Here is a 19,275-nt window from a genome sequence, read left to right on the forward strand (position 1 = left end):
AACTGTAGGTCTGCTCAAATGAAGCAAAGATTATGATATGCAAATGTCTACATTATGTGACCAGGTCATGCCATTAGTTGTACTCTACTTTTCAGATGAACTGGTCCCTAAGCCATGGAAATAGACACATATCATGCAAATTCCATCACAGTAAATGATTACAGATCTAAAATTTTAGCCCAGGAGTGTGGCTTATTTTCTTTTTTTTCTTTTTTTTTTTTCAGTAACTCTTTCTTCTTTCTCCTTCCCAGTCAGAAAGAGGAAAACATATTGTATAACTATCACAAACTGCTTGTCACACACACACACACACATATATATATAAACATAGTGGAGTAAGTGAGTAATTTGCAAGAAATCCACCTCCTGAAGTCAGTTTGCATAACCAATTCACTAAATCCTGCTGAAATGAAATCAGAAATGAAGCCTAGATGTGGAATATTTTCAAACAGATTAAATTCAACACGAGTCATTTGATCCCTTCCAGAAAGAACAAGTTACGAATGCACAAACACTTTCTGTACTCTTTCAAGCCAGTCACTAACTCAAGGTTTTGGGATCTGCTTAATCCTTAGTAATATCTGAGAGTACTCCGTGTAGAATTGGAGCACCTGTTGGGGCTTTCAGGTAACTAACATTTCGATCTCAGCGCAAAGCAGAGGAAAAAAGTTTCCACCGGTATTGTGCTTTGGTTGCAGAAGCAATTATTTTGAAGCCTGAAGAAAATATAACACATCCCCCCAAGATGCCTGCTTTCCAGATTGTACTCTCACAGGACTTTACAAACATTCATGAATTATTAACATTTTAGTACACATTCCTATGCTTTAGCTCTAGTGAGTCAACATAAACTTGATTGAAAGAAGAATTACAGGGCCAGGTTTTAAGGAACGAATAGCGGGATCTTGACAAATGCCTACTTGCCTTAATCCTATTAAAACCAGTGCGAATTAGGCACCAAGGCTCTTTGAAAATCCTGCTAGGCTCCTGCCTATATAAATCTTATTTGTTAGGAGTTCTGTAAATTACCTGATACCACCCTGCCACTGTTTGGAACCAGGCTTGTAAATATCTGCTGAAAGATAGCAAAGTAAAACAAAGGAGCTTAAAGAAGACTTAAAGCGGTAGTAGGAAATCTGGATATTTGAAGCTTAGGAAACTTAGGGGTATAAAGGGATTACACTAAAATCTTGGTCCTATTTTTTGCAGCTGGAAGTTGGAAAGTTAAAACGCAGTAGGCAGAGGCTTGGCAAAGGAGAACAGAGGCTCTCAGGGTTAGGGCAGCTGACAGATGGCTCTCCTACAGCACTGCCCTAGCTTTGCTGCTGAATTCCTCTGCTATCCTGGCCCATACTTTTCACAGGGTGATTCCTAGTGCCATGTTCTACATCTCTGAGTAGATGGTTTCAGACACCTTGAGTCTGATTGGGAGCACTGCTGAGCACTCAGAGCTGCAGCTGAGAGTAATGGGAGACATTTTCAGATATGTGCAATTGAAAATAAAAACTACAAATAAAACTCAGGTTCTCTGTTTCTCTAATTCAGCACACAGAATTAGGGAGTCCTGCTGACGAAACTCTCTTTGTGCCTCGGTTGTCCATCTGCACAAACGGAGTAAAAATACTCGGTCATCTCACATGGGTGTTGCAAAGATTTACTAAGTAATGTTAGGGATGTGCTCAGAATCACAAGACAGCCCAGGAGAAAATTAGTATTTCTGATGTCACGGCAGAGTTTGAATAGTACTTATTGAGCAAAGCTGTGGGGTCACACGCTGACTTACTAAGAGAGAACAAAATATTGAATAACTGCTCATTAGGTAAGCACTGTCCATTCTGTGACCTTAATGCCATAGGAATCCCTGGAAAGAAAAATAAGATGTGTTCCTGTTATTAGAAGCGTACTGAAATACATTCACAAGAGGAGACCATGCTGAGGTTGAACAGGCAACTGCATTTCCAATATTGGCTAATTTTTTAATACTTCACTTAGCAGCCTTAATAACTTTCTTCTAACATAGTTTCTCTGTGGTCTTTTTTCACAAATATACTAGCTCATGTTGCAGCTGAAGCCTAAATCTATTTCCACTCCTAGTAATGTGGGTTAATTCAACTTTTACCCAGATTTCACTTTCTAAAATGCAATTAACTAGATTATGGGAGCTCAAACCTCTTGGCCCCACGAGCATCTTAAAAAAACCCCAAACCTTCCAATGTCCAAGAAGTGGCAAACCTCTACTCAGTGACCCAAGGTGAGGGATTTTTCAGCAGGTAGCTCCCAGGCAGAAAACAGCAATGGTTCCCTTGGGTCTGAGCACCCAGTGTGGCATGGGGTGAAGCTGGGTGCCCAGCTGAGTCCCAGAGCTTGTAGGGGAGCTGTTGGCTTCAGAAGACCCTGAGAGCTTCCTCCCACATGGAGATACTGATAAAAAAGTAGTCCTAACATCAGCAGTCAGTAATACGACGTATGTCCATTGTGGAAGTCATACTTCAATCGCTCAGTATCTGCCTGTGGTGTAAAAGCCAGAAGTTGGCCATCCTTGAATCAGGTGAGGCAGGATTATCAGTGGAAAATGAAACATTTTTCTTAGCAAAAAATAAATTAATAGAAAGTAAGTCTTATGTGGCAATTTAATGAGTGCACAATTACTACATCAGGGAAAAGCCCCCTAAAGATTTAATCATTTAATATGTACAAAAAGCTACTGAACAGAGCATTACTTTGTTCAAAGGATCAGTTATATCCTTGCCTAGTTTTCAGCAACTCGGTGCCTACCCTGCAACATCAGAGCTGGAATAGCAGGGGTGCTGCAGGGCAGAAGCACAGGGTGTTGATAAAAGTGGGGCAAAGGAATGACAGAAATCGTGTTCAGCATTTTCCTGTGCTCTGTATAACTGAGTGCTATTTCACTGCCACTGGCAGCAAAGTGACCTCCTGTTTACACCACAGTACTCGAAACTCGTGTTTTTTTAAAAACTGTGCCCATCTCCAATTCTGATTAGCTTCTCCAGGCATTTCTGCGCTGCTTGGAGTTTTCATAAACGAATTTCCAAACAGCAGAATCGCTCTGTATGGTACCCCTCAGAGGTACTCAGCATACTCTGTCGTCTGCTGTGCCTGACACCAGGAAAAGCTTAGAGGCAAGTACCCAAGAGAGAAGTTGAAAAATTACAGGTTGGGGATATCAGGATCGACGATACCCTACTGTGTAAAGCTGAGGCACAATGAATCATATGTGAAAGGTGGAACTGAATGGGCCTGGATATAAGGAGGCAGAGCAACGAGAAGCACATTTTGCTCTCTGCAGGGACAGGTCGGAACCACAGAAAAGAAAGAGAAAAAAGCAAGCCCTGCCAGTGGGGCCACTTACTGCACCTTGTGAGACGAGAAGGCTGACCTTAGCTTGGTAAAGCCCCTTCAGTTCTGGAGTGGGTGCTTACAAGTTGCAGTATTACCTGCTGTGGTCAGTGCTTCTCCTTCTGTGGGGAGAAGCAGCCAGTGGAGCCACACGATTGTAGATGTTTCCGACAAAATTATCTCCTGACCTAGCCCGGTGCCTTCTCTGCCTCCCTCTTAATATCTGTGCTGTGGCAGTGTATGCTTCTTCTGTGACAAAGCCAGAAGCAGGGGTTGCCCCGGGGGTCCGCTGAAACCCCATCTGATTTGGGAGCAGTAGGGGGCTACAAAATCCCCTCCACTTCACAAATGCTAACACAAAACCTACATTTCCACTACCTTCTTGGCAAACACGCATCAGAGAGACACCACCACATTGGTGTTTGGCCCAGAGAGACACCACCACATTCACTTTGCAACGAGGTCTCTTTCTTCCCTACGCTGACAGCCTCTCCACTTCCATTCGTCACTGGCAGAGGGACAGCGTCCTTCCTCCAGACCTGCCAACACGACCTTCTCTTTTGGCCACCTACACTGCCTCCATGAAGTATCTCTCTGGATCGCTCCGACTTGACCATCAACTCTGCATCAGTCCTGACAGCCAGAGGTTTAACTCCAGCGGAGTGGCAGGAGGGTCTCTTAAGCTGCCATGGAGGGCAATCTCAGCAGAAGGTCCTCAAAATAGGAGATAGGGTATCCTCATAAGGCATAGGCTCCAAGCCATAACCAGCAGTTAGATTTGGTGGGTTTGCAGTGTCATGCCATGCTGGCACATCTCGGAACAACAAACATAGGCACAACTCTTCTTCCATGCTTACGGAGTGCTGATGAATTGCTTTTTTTCCAAGACTTCTGAATTTCTATACTGGGATTTCTGTATTTCCATTTCAGTCTTTGCTAAGAACAGCTCTCCCTTGAGCATATTAGGCTGCTTTATGCCCCCCCGGGAGAAGTAAACTTTCTTCTAGAGATAATTCATGGACACAGCGGCAACGTATCAGTTCATCAGTAGCCAGCGTATGTAGCAATGGTAGGAAAAATTCCCACCTGTGCCTGGCCAGAAAATCGTATCCCATCTTATGCACCAGAGATTTGAGGAAGGCAATACAGACATTCACAGTCTCCACCATAACAAGAGCGTATTCAGACTAGGGAGAAACTGCAGGCAGGCTCTCATTAATAAAAGTGGATGACCGTTTATCACCGAGGTTCTTGCCTCTTCTTTGGCTCCCTGTTAAGCCCAGTTTGAAGGCTCTGACCTCTTTCTTAAGCCCATCGTGGTCTGGAGCTTATGTTCCAGACAAGACTGCCTCTCCTGGCGCAAGCACAACCTCCCTACCTGGAGATCCTCCAGGGCAACAACCGAGAGCCTGAACTTAATGAGAACAGCACCAAGGCTGGGACGTAGGACCTGTGATACCATAGACGCGCTTGCTTCCTCAACTCTCCAGCTCAGCCCTCCCTCAGGAGATCCTCCTGTGGAGTCCTGTAGGCAGATCCATGCCCCACTCCCACAGACACAAATATAAAGCGACTGGCAAATAAAGCAAACAGACGATTTGCATTACTCAAGCTATTTCTTCCAGGTGAGGGGAAGGGAGGGGAAGAAGAGAGGAACAAACCCATACTTTTTCTGTCATTTCTAGATTAAGTCATGCAAGGCATGTGAATACTGGTTTAAAAGCTATTGGTTGTATATAGAGAAAACAGGCAGAATGACTTCTGCAGATAATTCCACTTTCTTCTGTGCCTCAGCTTCCTCACATACAAAAAGAGTAATAACAAGAGTGTTCCAGACCTTATTCATTAAGGATCCAGTGAAAAGTGTAGTACCAGTTTCAGTGATAACACATTTGGCTCATTTTTGCCCAATTATTTTGCAACCCATCGTTCACAGGCACAAGTACAAAGTAGCGTGACTCATGTATTACATAAAAAGCCTGTCTTATAAGCATCTTTCTGGGCACATAGTAAAGACCGAAGTAGAAAAATGTAAAATGGAGACTACCTCTGAAACATCACTTTGACTCCCTTGTGCATATGCCTTATAATAGTCTTTATCGTATCTTTTTTTTCTTGCAAGTCTCCCCCACCCCAGCTACTACAAAGGATAGACAGAGCTCACTGAGTGGGTAGCGATTCAGTATTTTCCCGTTATCCTAATTTCAGGCATGGCAAAGTGCCTTATTTGCCACACATCATTCAAACCCATCACTGAATGCGGAATACTAATTTCCTCATGGTCTTTTTCTGTGGTGCTATTTTGCCGTAATGTCTCAGTGCTTCACGAGCTTTAATGGATGTTCTCCCAGGGAGGTAGGTGGGGTTCTTATCTCTACTTTACAGACAGTGAAATCAGACACAAAGAGGCTAAGGTCAAAATGGCCAGAGCACCCACTAATTTTGGGTCCCTCATTTGCAATGCCTTAGATTAACATTTCCCCAGCTCTGTGCGCGTTGAGAGCAGAACTCCATACAATACTGCCTCTGCACTTCTGCAAGTCGGACCCCAGGTGTCTCAGACAGAGAAGCCAGAAAATGAGAACACACCAATTAGTGGCCACCCATGGAAAAACCTCATTTATATGGCTTTTTCATATCACATAGGAACTCATGGCAAAAGGCAGGAAAAAGCCTAATTCTTCAGGGCAGTATTCAATTGCCAAAACATGAGACCATTCTTCCGTTTTTGAACAGCCCCCCGCCCAATTCAATACATAACCTTCATCACTGGCAGTAAATGAAACAGGAGACCTATAGAAAACACCTCCCTTTATGGCAAAACTCATTCAGTCCCTAAGTATATTCCATTCTGTGCACTGAATGAGAGAGGGATCCTATTGAAAAAAATATATACCAGTATTTGATCTTATAATTAAGGACTACGTCATTATGCCTATATGTGAGAGAAGACAAATTAAAGATGGATAGGCAACCATTTTAATTAATTCTCTAGATCCTAAGTGTTTGACTTTGAAAATCCAATGTATGCCTAACAAAAGTGTTTAATCTCTTACTTTAAAAACATAAACTAAAAAGGAAGAAAATAGGAAATTTCATCATTTGAAATCATAATGGCATTCTCTTTCCTTATATTATAAAGGCGCAACTGTTGCTTATTAAATGGTTGCAAAACTCTTTACACTTTCAAAGCTTTATTCCTCTAATCTCAGCAGATACATCCAAATAACAAATTAAAACCCCACAGTGTCTATTTGAAGAAGACCCCTACCAAGAAAATTCTTATCCAAACAGGGAAAGCTCAGCCAAATTTGATGTAGTTGAAGAGATTGTCTTTGACTATTACAATTTATCTCATTCCCCCAAAAGTTGGGTAATCCTGACTATAGGCAGGGTGTCTTGTTCCCCCTCTTGTGTTGTATAAAGGCTTTGGAATAACTGAAGAAAGGATATCTTCCTGAGGGTTGTATGGACTCAGCACGTGGTAATGGAAGATACCACAGGTCAGCTTTAGTTCTTCTATATTCTCATGCAGCAGTGGCTCTTCTGCTGTATGAGAATATATCCAGTGAAGGTGAATATTATATCTCAGCATGTTTTATTCAGTATTCCCAGCAACCGCTGGGACACATCATAATGGGAGCAGAGGGGATTAAGCACTGAAGGTGTGTGCTAGTAGGGGTACAGCACTCCAGTTGGGAATTTCTGAGTGACTGCCATATAAATGCTTTGAGACAATTCATGTCAGGCAGGTAGAAGAAGCCACCGACTGATAAATCCCTTGTAATAATTCTCTCCTGAGGATGATGAAAAGGGAACCTCAGTGTGGTGTTCCAGCAGATGTCCGTGTTCAGAAGATGGATGCTGGAACTAAGTTTAGGAAGAAGTTGAGATGCCTTACAGAAACCATAGTCTTAAGTCCACTAGAAAATATGGGGAGAACTAGGCGCCTCAGTACCACAATACACCAAATAAATAAATGCAGAAGACAGAGCAGCATCTAAACTGTCTGGGTTTAGGCATCTTACTCTGGTTATCAGGGAGGCATCTTCTGTTTTGGATTCCAAGCCCTGAACCCCTGCCCAGGAAGAGGCAACAACTATCGTTCCCCTCTAACAGCATGCAATAGATAAGTATTTACCTAGTGTCTCGGTGGAGAAACTACCTTCCCTAAATTATGGGAGATGTTGATTCAACTCTCTACTCTACCTGAAAAGATCTGAGGCCTTACCTTCCTCCTACAGAAGACTGTTTAGAGTAAGCTGCCTGTAGCTTTTGCTTCTTAAGTTCTTAGGCTCTTTTCATGGAAGAATTAAATAAGCATGAGGTCAGAGACAGAGAGAGCACAGAAGTAAATATAGCCTTATAACCTACTGGTTAAGCACTCTTCTGCAAGAAGACAGATTGCGTCCAGTTCCTGCTCCAGTGAATATTTGATACTAATCACACAAAATAGTGTTGAGAGAGCACAAGAGACCATTTAGTCCATCGTCTGGTCCAGAAGGACCTCCTACAGCCCTTCAGTGATTGGAGCTGCCGTAGTTTTCTCAGACAATCTACTCCAGTGCATCACAATCCTTTTGGATTCTTCCTGAAGTCTAGTCCGAATCACTCTGACGGCCCATTAAAGAACATTGCTCCTTGTTTTATCCACCCTGGACAGGAAGAACAGATTATTCCCGTTTTCTTGCACTTACCAGACTAGCATCCTGACCCCTCTAAGCCTTACTCCTTTTAGGTTAAACAACCCTAATTATTTCAGTCTTTCCTCACATGTTACATTTCCCTTGACTTCCAGCAACGCTCACTACCCCAGTCTGCACTCTCTCTCACTGGACCACACTTTCTTAGAGTGCAGTACAAGACTAAGGCATGACATTTCAGCTGAGACTTACATGTATTCATCAGAGCTCAAGGCTTATTAGATGTGTCTTGCAGCCTATACTGCCATTTGCACAACCTGGTAAGACGATGTTTTGCTTTTTGACAGTAGAATGATGTTCTAGACTAATACTGAATTTGTGGTCCTCTAGAGACCCTGTCTGCCCTCCTGAAGGATAGCTAGCTGGCCTGTTGGCTTCCATGGACAGCTGGCTGCAATTTATTAATCATTCCCATGGAGAGCACTTTACATTTGCTCTGATGCTGTTCAAACCAGGTCCTTGGTTTGACAAGCTTGTCTTGAATTTCAGTAATTTCCACCAGCCTATACCTGGTTCATGCCATCTGCAGATTTTACAAAACACTTCCTCTAGATAGTCATCCAGGTTGAAATTAAAATATAAAGTACAACGTATTTAATGAAAACATGAAGCACTAACAGGCCACAGCTCAAGCTTGTGGCAACCCGCTCGATAGAGTCTTCTGTTTTCAACAGGAAATCAGTGAGAATTGTTCATCGAGTGGGATTATCTACACCAGTTCTGCATCCCTGCTGTAATGTTTTCCTTTGGACCGTGTTTCTTTGCTTTGCTTATGATAAAAGCCTGTGAGATAATGTCAAACTCCTTACAAATGACAAGGTATGACAACTGCTTCCCCTGTATCCACGAGGCTTGTTAGAGAAGAAAGGTAAATTAGTTTGACATGATCTATTCTTGACAGATCTGTGCTGGCTCCTAATAATCTCCTTTATTTGATTATTTCCACCAATTTTTTTTCCAGGAATGAAGTTAAACTGAGTAGTCTGTAATTTCTTATCTTCTCCCCATTCTTTTTCAGCCTTCTGACACCTCATCCAGCCCTCACAAGTCTTCAAAGCATTCAAAGCTCATGGTTCAGAGATTGCTTCCATGAGCTTTGTAAATAAGCTAGGATGATTCGAAACAATGATCTTGCATCAGTACATCCTGACTTGTTCTGCCCTTTTCCTAGATCCTGATCTCCCTCCTTTGTGGCTCCTATTAATGGTTTTAGCCATCAACTTGGCAGTTCACCATGTTACTGGAGACACAGAAGACAGGCATAAAATGCTTTGGCCTTATTGACAATGTATGATGTAAATCTTTAACCAAAGCTCTTCCCTCCCCTCCATGAGTATCATAAACACTAAGGTAGAGAGTCAGGATGATAAGTCTCTCACTCTCTTGCTCTGGCCCAATTAATATTTTATTTGTCTGTGCAAAATAGATCAGCTTCTCCAGGAAACACTGGTCCCAGTATACTCTATAGCCTAAGAGCACAATCTCCTGGGAGGTGGGGGTGCAGATCTACTCAGGCAGAGATGGTATATTCACCACATCTCTGGGTAAATACTTTAATCAAAGTGTTTCTGGATAAAAGGAAGGTAGTGCATTCCCTTCCTCTTGGATGCATTCTGTGCGAACACTTGACCTGTGTGCTCTGACAAACCTACCCATTTTGGCTGTGCAAGGAGAGCAACTGGAAGAATACTTGGTTTGTAGATCCCACAGTAGCTTAGCCATAAAGTAGGTATTGAGCTGATTATTGCTTAAAAAACCCAGGATCATCTAGGCATGCCAGTAACCAGCCTTTAAACGTTTAGGGGATTTTGCAGGTCTAAATGTAATTATTTGAGGACTTTAGGCACCTCCACAGTTAGAAAGGAAGGAAGCTCTGAAGTTCTACAGCCTACAACAGACACCTCTAAGAAGGTAGTTCAACTTACAACAACCCTTTATTTCTCAGTTCAGAACAACGGTAAAACATTGTGATGTATTTCAGACCCCTTGTCAGCCACACCCTAATTAAAAAGCAGTGAAATTCTACAAAATAAGGCACTGTCTCATGGTATCTCTTCCTGAATTGTGGAATCATACAACTCCAAAGAAGAAAACAAAGAACGTAAGGAAGAATTAACTGCACTGCAAAGGAAGATTTGCTAAAAGTTCCTATAAGGCATTAGGTCTCATTTTTCACTAATTTGTCAATTTTTTTGTCTTCCACAGTCTTGTACACTGGCATCATCATGGAGGGTTCTGTTTGCTGCATATCTAGTTTTAGCATAAGGAGCTTCTGGTACTGATTCACATATTAACTTTGCTAGCTATCTTCTGGAAGTTATCCAACTTCTGTTTACTTCATGGAGGTTTCAGTTAGCTTCAGTTCTTTGGTTATTTTGATGGGAGGTCTTTTCTCCTTGCTCTATTTGTCCTTTCCTTAGGATTTAATCTCTTCTAGCTGGTATTATGACTGGAATTTAGGATACAAGGGAAAGGCTGTTTGCCAGATCCTGTGCTTTAGGTGGGACTGGTTGATCCTTTTCATGCTTTTGACTGCAATTTTAACAGTCAACATTAAATATCAATTTTCTGTTGCGGGTGTCTGTCCTCAAAACTCTATGTAGGGCTTGAAGTTCCTCTGGGTCTTCCACTGGAAATGCAAAGAGCAGGAAGGGTTAAAACCACTGTTTCTCATCTTTGATCAGGGAAAGTCTCCATTCTGACAGATTCCAACTCAGCCTGTGCAATCCAGGTCTTTGCAAGCTGCCAGCCTGACTACTCCAACTTAACAAGCTAAGAATTAAAATCTTGACCCTAAGAAAGGTGCCCCCAGTTCTGAGGAACACAAGTGCCATTTCAGTGCAGCTCTCCGGTCTACAGTGAAGTGTCTCTGCTGAGGATAAAACTTTTGGTCCAGCTTCTGAAAGCCCCTTTGCCTCAGTTCCCCATCATTCCAGTTCCCTGTTGTTCCAGTACTGCCTCCCAGCTGCACCATGCTTCTCAGGCACAGTCAAGCAGGTGATGTCCTCCTTGCGTTTTCTCAGCAGGTGATTTCCAGCAGTGGACTTCACTCTTACATGAAACTACATGGCTGCAAATTTTACTGTCAGCAAATCAGCAAGTGATAACTTGCTTATCTCTACCCTTCCAAACCTAGATGATTTTTGTTAAATTATTTATAAATCCACCACTGAATACCTTACTCCTAAAGCTGTGGGCAGACAGAAGAAGGAATGATACAAGAACAACAATGGTCAGTTCAAAAACCATTGTGGTTTACATCCTGCTGGTTTCAATTTGAACTAATATAAATTACTGGCATCTTGTGCAAAAAGAGCAAAGCATGGTACCATGCTGCCCCAACCTGCTCACCCCTGAGTACTTAACATTGCAGATGTATAAGGCCATTGGATACTATTAATAAAATAAATGGATTAGACTCCATTCAATAGTCTGACGAACTGGATGCCAATTGATAATAGTCTTAACAATTATAAGAGTAATCGAAACTGTAAATTACTCTGAACACCACCAATTATTAGAAATCATTCCAATTCATAAAAACCATGATGTTCCTGAGACCACAGTTTCACTCCTAGGCAATTATGAGAAGAGTGGAATAAAACTAGCTTCAGAGCTAGGTTCAGATCCAAACACACTCCGCTGCACCCCTAAATTTTGGGGGTATTCAAACCAAGGGAGGATTCTTTTAGAGCCTATTAGCTTCACTAATTACCAGCCCTTACAGAAAGGTGTCTCCTACAGAGAGAATGTTAAAATATTGTGAGATGTCCCAGCTTTCTATAAATAGAGATATACTGTGATTATGGCTGGAATTAATTCAAGAAACTTCAGAAGTAAGATGAGTAATGAATGGGACTGACATTTGTTGGTTAGAATTTAAAAGACTATAAGTACATTCTGGCTTCCCTTTCGAGGCACCAAAGCCAACCAACCCTGGTGGGAGGAAGGCAGGCTCAGGACATCCTCTCTTGGGCCAACAAGACAGCCGGAGCACAGCCTGCCATGTGGCACTAGGAGCCAAGGGACAAGCCCAGAAGTATGAACCCTCAAGAAAGCAGGAATGGTGATACTAGTTTGTACTGTGTGCATTGCTCCTATGGCAGCCATACCCCTCCCCAGGGCTGGGGGTGGGCAACCTGTTACCTCTGCTAACAAAAACGTGATAGGTGAAGATGCACCATTTTGCTGTCTCTGTCTATAGGTGCTCCTTTGCAGTACCTGCGACATCTGCCCAAGTGGAGGACAACTGGGGAAGCTGCAAAAGCAACTGGAAGGGCAAAGGAAGAACCCATGTAGTTTTTCCTCCTACCAGCTTCCCTTCTGATACCAGTGCCAGGAAGGGTGAAGGGAATAAGACCCTGGTGGTAGTGGCTGATGCTGCCAGCAGGAGTCCCCAAGAAGCACAGCCTAATGGAGGGCTGGTACCCAGCTGGAGGAGAGAAGAAGCAGCAGGAGGACTGCATGGTCAAGGGAGCAGGACGAAGGCGAGGAGCAGAACAGATGGGTACAGGAGACAAAATGAGTAACAGGTGGAGGCAGAAGGATCAGTGTAACTCCAAAAGCACAAATTCCTTTTGTTATATTAAACCCAAATCACTGTTTGCATTACACTATTCCTTCACCCCATACGCATATCATAGGTTGCTACAGGCTGGATCATTATGATGGTAGGGGAGGAGCTAGCACATGGGTGAATAGCAGGGACAAAACTAAGTTGTAGCCCTACTCTCGGGCTCTGGCCCATAGTAATAATGCCTGGGTCCAGGGAGAAAATCAGTGGTTTGTGTTAAAGGAACTCAAGTGGCTAATAAACATCCCAGCACTGCAGGAGTGACTGAGGATGGATAAAGCAATGCTTTGCCTGCCTAAAGCACCTCTCACATGAGGGCATCTGAATCCTTTTTTTTTTTTTCCACACACTAATTATTTAGTTTCCAAATTAAAGAAGCATCTTGCAGAGACGGCCATGACAGGCAGAGAAACTGTGCTTAGATCAAGTCAGAAAGCAGGTTAATAGCACTGCTAGGAAGAGAAACCAGCTCTCCTGAAACCAATTCCTATATACTAACTACCGGCCTGTGGTGCTTGCAACCATGAAAAGGCACAGATTTTTACACACACACTCAGCAGGTGATAGAGAGAGCCCTAAGGAAATATAAACACCTTCTCCACATGAGGCCATCAGAGCTCTGAGGTTACATGTCACCTCCCAGCGTGCTCAGGAGGATCTTGGAATTATAGATTAAATGAATGTGGATGGATTCCAGACTTTGACTTTGGACTTCAGCTGCTGAAAGGTGTTTCACCCGGATACCTGCTCTGGTACTCCTACAGCAAGGTATTCTGGTATTTCCACCAGTAAGGCATGTACACCTTCCACTGGGCCTTTCTGGGTGATCGACCTCCTCTTACCAGCCCGGCATTGCCCTGCGTAGAGCTACTGGGCTACGGTTGTTGACTTACAGCTGGACACTAGGCCTTCAAAGCTCAGTTGCAGCCAGGTATGGACTGCTGCCAAATCTATCCCCGAGCCGTGTCAGACTCACAGCAAACAGGGGAATCGCATAGTGACTTCCAAAGGGCATCAACACAGAGAGCTGCCATCAAAAGGTTTCCCATCCCCAGGTGTCTTTAGCCTGGAACTGTCATCAGACCTATCATTCACTCTCAAATCCAAATAAAACCCTCTCTGTGTAGCAAGGAAGCAACAGAAGAGATGCAAGTCATTTATGTGCAGGAGGAGGGGACAACAGGAGAGTTGTACAGAGAGAAGAAGGATGCATGGGCCAACAACGCATGGACTGAGCAAACAGTAGTCAGTAACGCACCACAAGCCTACCGGGAGCATGCAGAGGTCTCAGGTTATATGTACTTGGTGCTTTTGCTTCATACTATCTATCTCAGCCAAAAGCAGAGGCAATCTTCAGGCTGTGCCTGCTGTTTTACCTGTTAATACACCGATCCCTCAGCATATACGTGCCTGCTCAGTACAGACTAGGCAGACCCCGCACACACCCCATGTCCTCTGCACGTGGAGCAGGCAAGAGTCACTGAGGGGAGCACATGCCTCACACCATGAGGCCAGCGAACCCGAGCAGGTATGCACAGCCTTGATTTACATCACGCAAGACTATCGTCCTGCTTTCATCTTGCAATGGGCAAAGGGCCCAGTTCACCTTCCCACTAGCACAAGAAGGCCTTGCAAGTTGGCAGCTGCCAGCAGTGGGGAATTCCTGCTCTCTGGGAAATGGGGAGAGGGAAATAGAACATCTATACAGAGCGGCTACTAGATCCTGGGGTGGCATCACAGAATCCATGACAGCTGGCCTGAAATGAGAGCGGACTTGAGGTAAAGCTCTTTGCACTTTCTCCTTCTCACCAGTCAAAGCAAGATGACTGGCGGAGGGGTCCCCCTCATCGCCCAGCGATGCTCACCCTCTCAGCATGGCACGGGCAAGTCTGGAGCTACAGCCTATTTTCTTATCCTGAGGCAGAAGCAGTTCTGAGATCATTGAGCCAGGACAAGCCCTCAGACAATGCATGTCGGTCCCTCGGGTCGCACACGTGTGTCCAGCCTGGCACAGGCAGATTGGAGATTCAATGCAGCCCTCTTAGCAGGGATGCCTCTACATACTGGTGGGTACTGCCTGACTGGTTTTTGCTGGGACTTTTCATTCAGGAGCAAGCAGCAATAGGCAATTTGGATCAACAGACTAGTTTCTTTCCCACTAAGCATTACGGCTGTCCTCCCCCTGGAAACTCTGCCTGCAATTAGTTCCCTAGGAGGGGGCTTGTCTGTGCCATTAAGAACAGTTACATGACGCGATCTAGGAGAAATCAATGTCTCTAATAGTCAGCAAAGGCAGCGGAGGAGGACAGGGTGATGGGAGGGCTGTTTCTCTGGAGACACCCTTCTCGGGAGAAATCCCAGGGGTATTGCCCCAGGAAGAGACACAGTAAGGACCTGGAGTAATTAAACTTCCATGCAGCAATTGTTTACTGGAAGAAGGACAGAAACGGCTCAGCGTCTCTCAGAAAGGCAGGGGCAGTGGCTGGATTCTCCTCAGGTGCAGATGAAGTGCCTCTGCCCTGAAGTCAATGGGCTGTGGTGATTTACACCACGCTGGCAAGCGGAGGGAGGAGGGGCGTGGGTGGACACCTTTCCTTTAAAATATCCCTTTTTCCTTTCTCCACCTTGGTGTTTAAAGGTAAGACCACGCCTTGCAAGTTTTGAGGCATCTGGATTGTGCGGCATAATTAAGTTATTCTAAATGAGGTCCGAGACAATTTAATATCCTGAGGCAAGAAAACCTTAACTCTGCGTGCATCTTCCCCTCTCTCTTTTTCTCCATTCCCCCGCTTCCCGCACACCTCTGCAGTTCCTGGAATGACAAGACACCTCGCCGGCTGGCTGTAATGGCTAGGACAGCTCCCTAATGCTATCTCCTTTTCCAATTGCATTAAACGGCATCTTTGGAGGTACAGCACTGTTTATTCATGCTGCTCGTGTGGAAGGCGAAAGAAATGCAGACTGCCTCTTCCCCCCTCCCTCCTTTGATTTGATGGGTGTGGCAGGTTTAAACCTTTGCAGCCGCTGGCTCTCCAGCACCGACCGGGGTGAGGAGGAGAGGACGGATCGGGAGGGAAGCCGTCGGATATGGCTGGTGATGAATGAGACTCATCTCACCCACAAGTGGGAAACCTGCTTGCGGGTTATTGTTTAATCACTCATGCAATCCAATACTGAGCACATACCCCCATAACGTCCATCTGTTCTAGTATGTGGTGCATGCAACACTTGCGTTTCTAGCCACCTATCTAACTATCCAGCTCTGCGTATTACCGACTGCACCTCTCGCTGGCGGTAAAGGTTAAGTTCAATTTTTCGGAAATTGCTTGACCCAACCTTTCGGTTATGCCACCTTTTAGCCGAACATTTTGTGGGCACGGATTCAGAGCCGCGACCAACTGTAGGCAGAAATGACACCACCAAGCTATCTCCATCGCTCATGGGCGGGCACAGTCAGTCAGATACTTCACTCTTCACATTGGCATCACACCCACAAGAAAGAATAATCTGCAAGGTACGAGTGCGTGAACATATTTGTCTTTGAGGGGTGGGAGGACAGACACATACAGGCACACCTAGACACAAATGTGAAGAGATTTCTTCCACGCCCAAGCCTGTAATTTCAACATTTCGCTCTTTAGCTGCCAGAAAGGCGGGACGCCAGGGGCTTCCCCTGAAAAATAATTTGAGGAGAGCTGTCTTTATTTTGGGAAGGAAACTCCTGCCTGTGCTGAAGAGCCCATGCTATCTTTTTCTTTCTGTGAAAGGTCTGGGTGGGGACAGAGGAAGAGCACAAGCTGAAAACGGAGGTCTTTCTCTGCTCCAAATTAAAGCTTCCTCTGCTGTATCACCAGCTTTGCTGAGGGAACTGCTATATTGCCAGTTTGGCAACTGTGCTGTGTATTCAGGTACAGGAGCAGGAGTTGGGCTCTGAGCCCAGGAACATCCACCGAAGATGCACGGGCAGGCACATTCAGGTTGTACGGCTGCATAAGGATCAGAAAGCATGTGCGAACGAGTGCATGTGTGCTTGTGCATATATGTATAGTACGGATGCGAGCGACCGGAGAGTGGAGATGTGTGCTGCACATGCACGCGCAAAGGGGTGTGTACCATGCGGTGGATTAATGTACAGAGTGGGAAGAGAGGACTATGTGCAATCGAGATACCTGCATGCCGTGCATTTCTGAATATGTCAGAATACAAACCCACAGGAGTAAAGCCGTAGAGATATAAAGAACAGATACATCGGAGTATTATTCAGGACCTTTAATGCCGCACCTGTGATGGTATGGGCAACATTATCCCTCTCCCCCGATAGCTCTCTTCTGACTCCAAAGAATCCCAGAGCTACCTACTTTATAATAAAATTTGTTGTGCACCTCCGCCCACCACTCTGTCACTCTGCCTCCCTGTCTGCCTTCCTTCTCCTCCTCTGCTCTTTTCATCCCATATTTGCCAGCTGAACGTGCTCTGCTGGCTGGCTGCAACGTGGTCGTCCCCCCCCCCGCCATCACCACCTCCCTCCTGATTTTAGTGAGCGTACCATTAATTGCAAAGCATTTGAAAAACCTGCATGGGGAAAAACACAGGATGACGCAGGGTCTCTTTCTATCCCGTTCACCTGCCCCTCCCCATTATTCTACAAAATAGCTCCTTCATTTGATAACACACACATCTCCATTCAGAAACACACTTTAACCTGGGCTTTTTTTCAACACCTTGCTGTTCTACAGTAACTGGAGTTACTCACATCAGTGTGATAGGCTATTGCTCCAGAATACTGCAGTACTATATTGTAAGAGATATAGAAATGTAGGCATATAGAGAGAAAGTAACCAGTATGGTGCCATACCTAAGACTGAGTTGAGTTTTGTGCTCAGAACAAGGACCAAAGCTCCTTGTCGCTACCTACAAATGCATAATTCCGGGAAGTTTCCAAAATGCCTCACAAAGATAGCCGGGGCCAGCTCCTGCCTCAAAGTTCCAACTGCATAAATCCAGCATCCTCCCGAGGAAGTCCAAGAGGTTCAGCCAAAATAGGCTTTCTTAATCAGGAGCAGGTTTGGGCTTTCACAAAAAATAAAAGGGGGAAGGGTGAGGGGGGAACGATCCAAGTAGCTTTTTTTTCAATTTCATTATCATTTTGGACATAAAAAATTTGGCACTGAAAACTAGCCACCACCCAAACCTTCTCGTCATCCCAAATCCCTTGCCGGAAAAGCCAGGTGGTACCAGTAAAGAGAATGAACTGGTTTCCAACAGGTTCACACTGTGAGCTTCTCTTATCCCACCCGAGTTCGGAGCTAACAGAGGCGTGGTCCGCTGTCTCTTTACCAGCTGGTGCACAGTTGTCTAACTGGTTGTACTATGAAGGGTATTGCAAAGAGGGTGACTCTCCCCCTCCCCTGGCTAATGCTTTTGTTATTAATTAATTGGATTTTTCACTATAGCGTAGGTTGAAATAAAAAAAGCTTCAGGTTAATTCTTGCTCAGATTGTTGTAACACGAAAAAAATGAATGCACCTGTCCTCCGAGCCACCTCACAGCACATGCACATAAAGCATCTCCCATTCATCGGAGACAGGAGCAATAGAGAGCGTTCTGACCAGGGATCAAGGCTCACTGGGCATCCTTTCTTTTTTGGCATAAGATGAAGAATTGCTTCCTTTATCTCCAAGGTAGAGCCAGATCTCATCACGTTTCCTGCCAGCCGCACCCCCCCACACACCCCCAGCCCCCCACCCCACCCCCAAATCCACACCCTCAGAACCACAGACAGAAAATCCTAGGCAATACATCTGCCCACTATTAAAAAATAATAAGAAGAATAGAGGGGAGATTCTGGTAGCTCCCCAAATGTGAACGTAGGCCACCCCCCTTCCCCACATCACCAGCCCCGGAAAGGCAAAACAGTCATGTTGCAGGGTGTGAAAAGAGCCTTCGGTCGCAAGATGCTAAAGAATTGCAAAAGAGACGTCTGCTGAAAGCAGCCGAAATTCCCCCCCACCCCCCCCGCCCCAGCCCCTACCCCAGCCCCTCACACGCTCAGGCAGACACACACCCCACGGACACCCAGCAGCCTGGGAGATTTCTTAGCAGAAAGAAATACAAAAATCTTCAGCTCTACCTGTTTTGTTCTTCTCATACAGCACAGCATGATCGTATTGTCCCCTTCCTTCCTTCTTCTTCCTTCCTTCTCCTCTCTCCTTTTCCTCTTCTCTCTCTTATCTCTCCCCCCCACCCTCTCCACTCCCTCCCTCCCTCCCTCCCTCTCTCTCTCCCTCTCTCTCTCTCACACACACATACACACACACGCACACACACACGCACACACACACGCACCAGGGCAGTTAGCAGCAACTGGAAGGTCCACGGCTATTGCTCATCACACATGCACACGCTGCCTCTCCCTCCCTACCCTTCCCAGAATTGTTCACCAGCTCTCCCCGACTCGTCACCTCCCCACCCCACCCCCACCCCAGCAGCCACCCCCCCCCCCCCCAAGTCCCTTGCCAGCCTCATGAATAATTAAAATCTTCAATCTGGACCCAATTACCCAACGACTTTCCCACTGTACAAGAGGCGACGGGGGAGAAGGGGACACTGCAGACTGCGGAGGGCTGGGGTGTGTCTGGGAGG

General features: G+C 45.1%; 1 protein-coding gene across 1 annotated transcript in view; it reads right to left on the minus strand.

Annotated features, from left to right (window-relative positions):
- Positions 1-18,865, minus strand: part of GAP43 (growth associated protein 43) — a 55,997-nt gene extending 37,132 nt beyond the window's left edge. The window contains exon 1 of the mRNA XM_049824648.1: positions 18,764-18,865. Coding sequence (XP_049680605.1) covers positions 18,764-18,793 — 30 coding nt within the window. The 5' untranslated portion in view covers positions 18,794-18,865. The remainder of the gene's footprint in view (positions 1-18,763) is intronic.
- Positions 18,866-19,275: the final 410 nt, after the last annotated feature.

This window comes from Accipiter gentilis, chromosome 21 (assembly GCF_929443795.1).
Source record: "Accipiter gentilis chromosome 21, bAccGen1.1, whole genome shotgun sequence".
In the NCBI taxonomy this organism is placed as follows: domain Eukaryota; kingdom Metazoa; phylum Chordata; class Aves; order Accipitriformes; family Accipitridae; genus Astur; species Astur gentilis.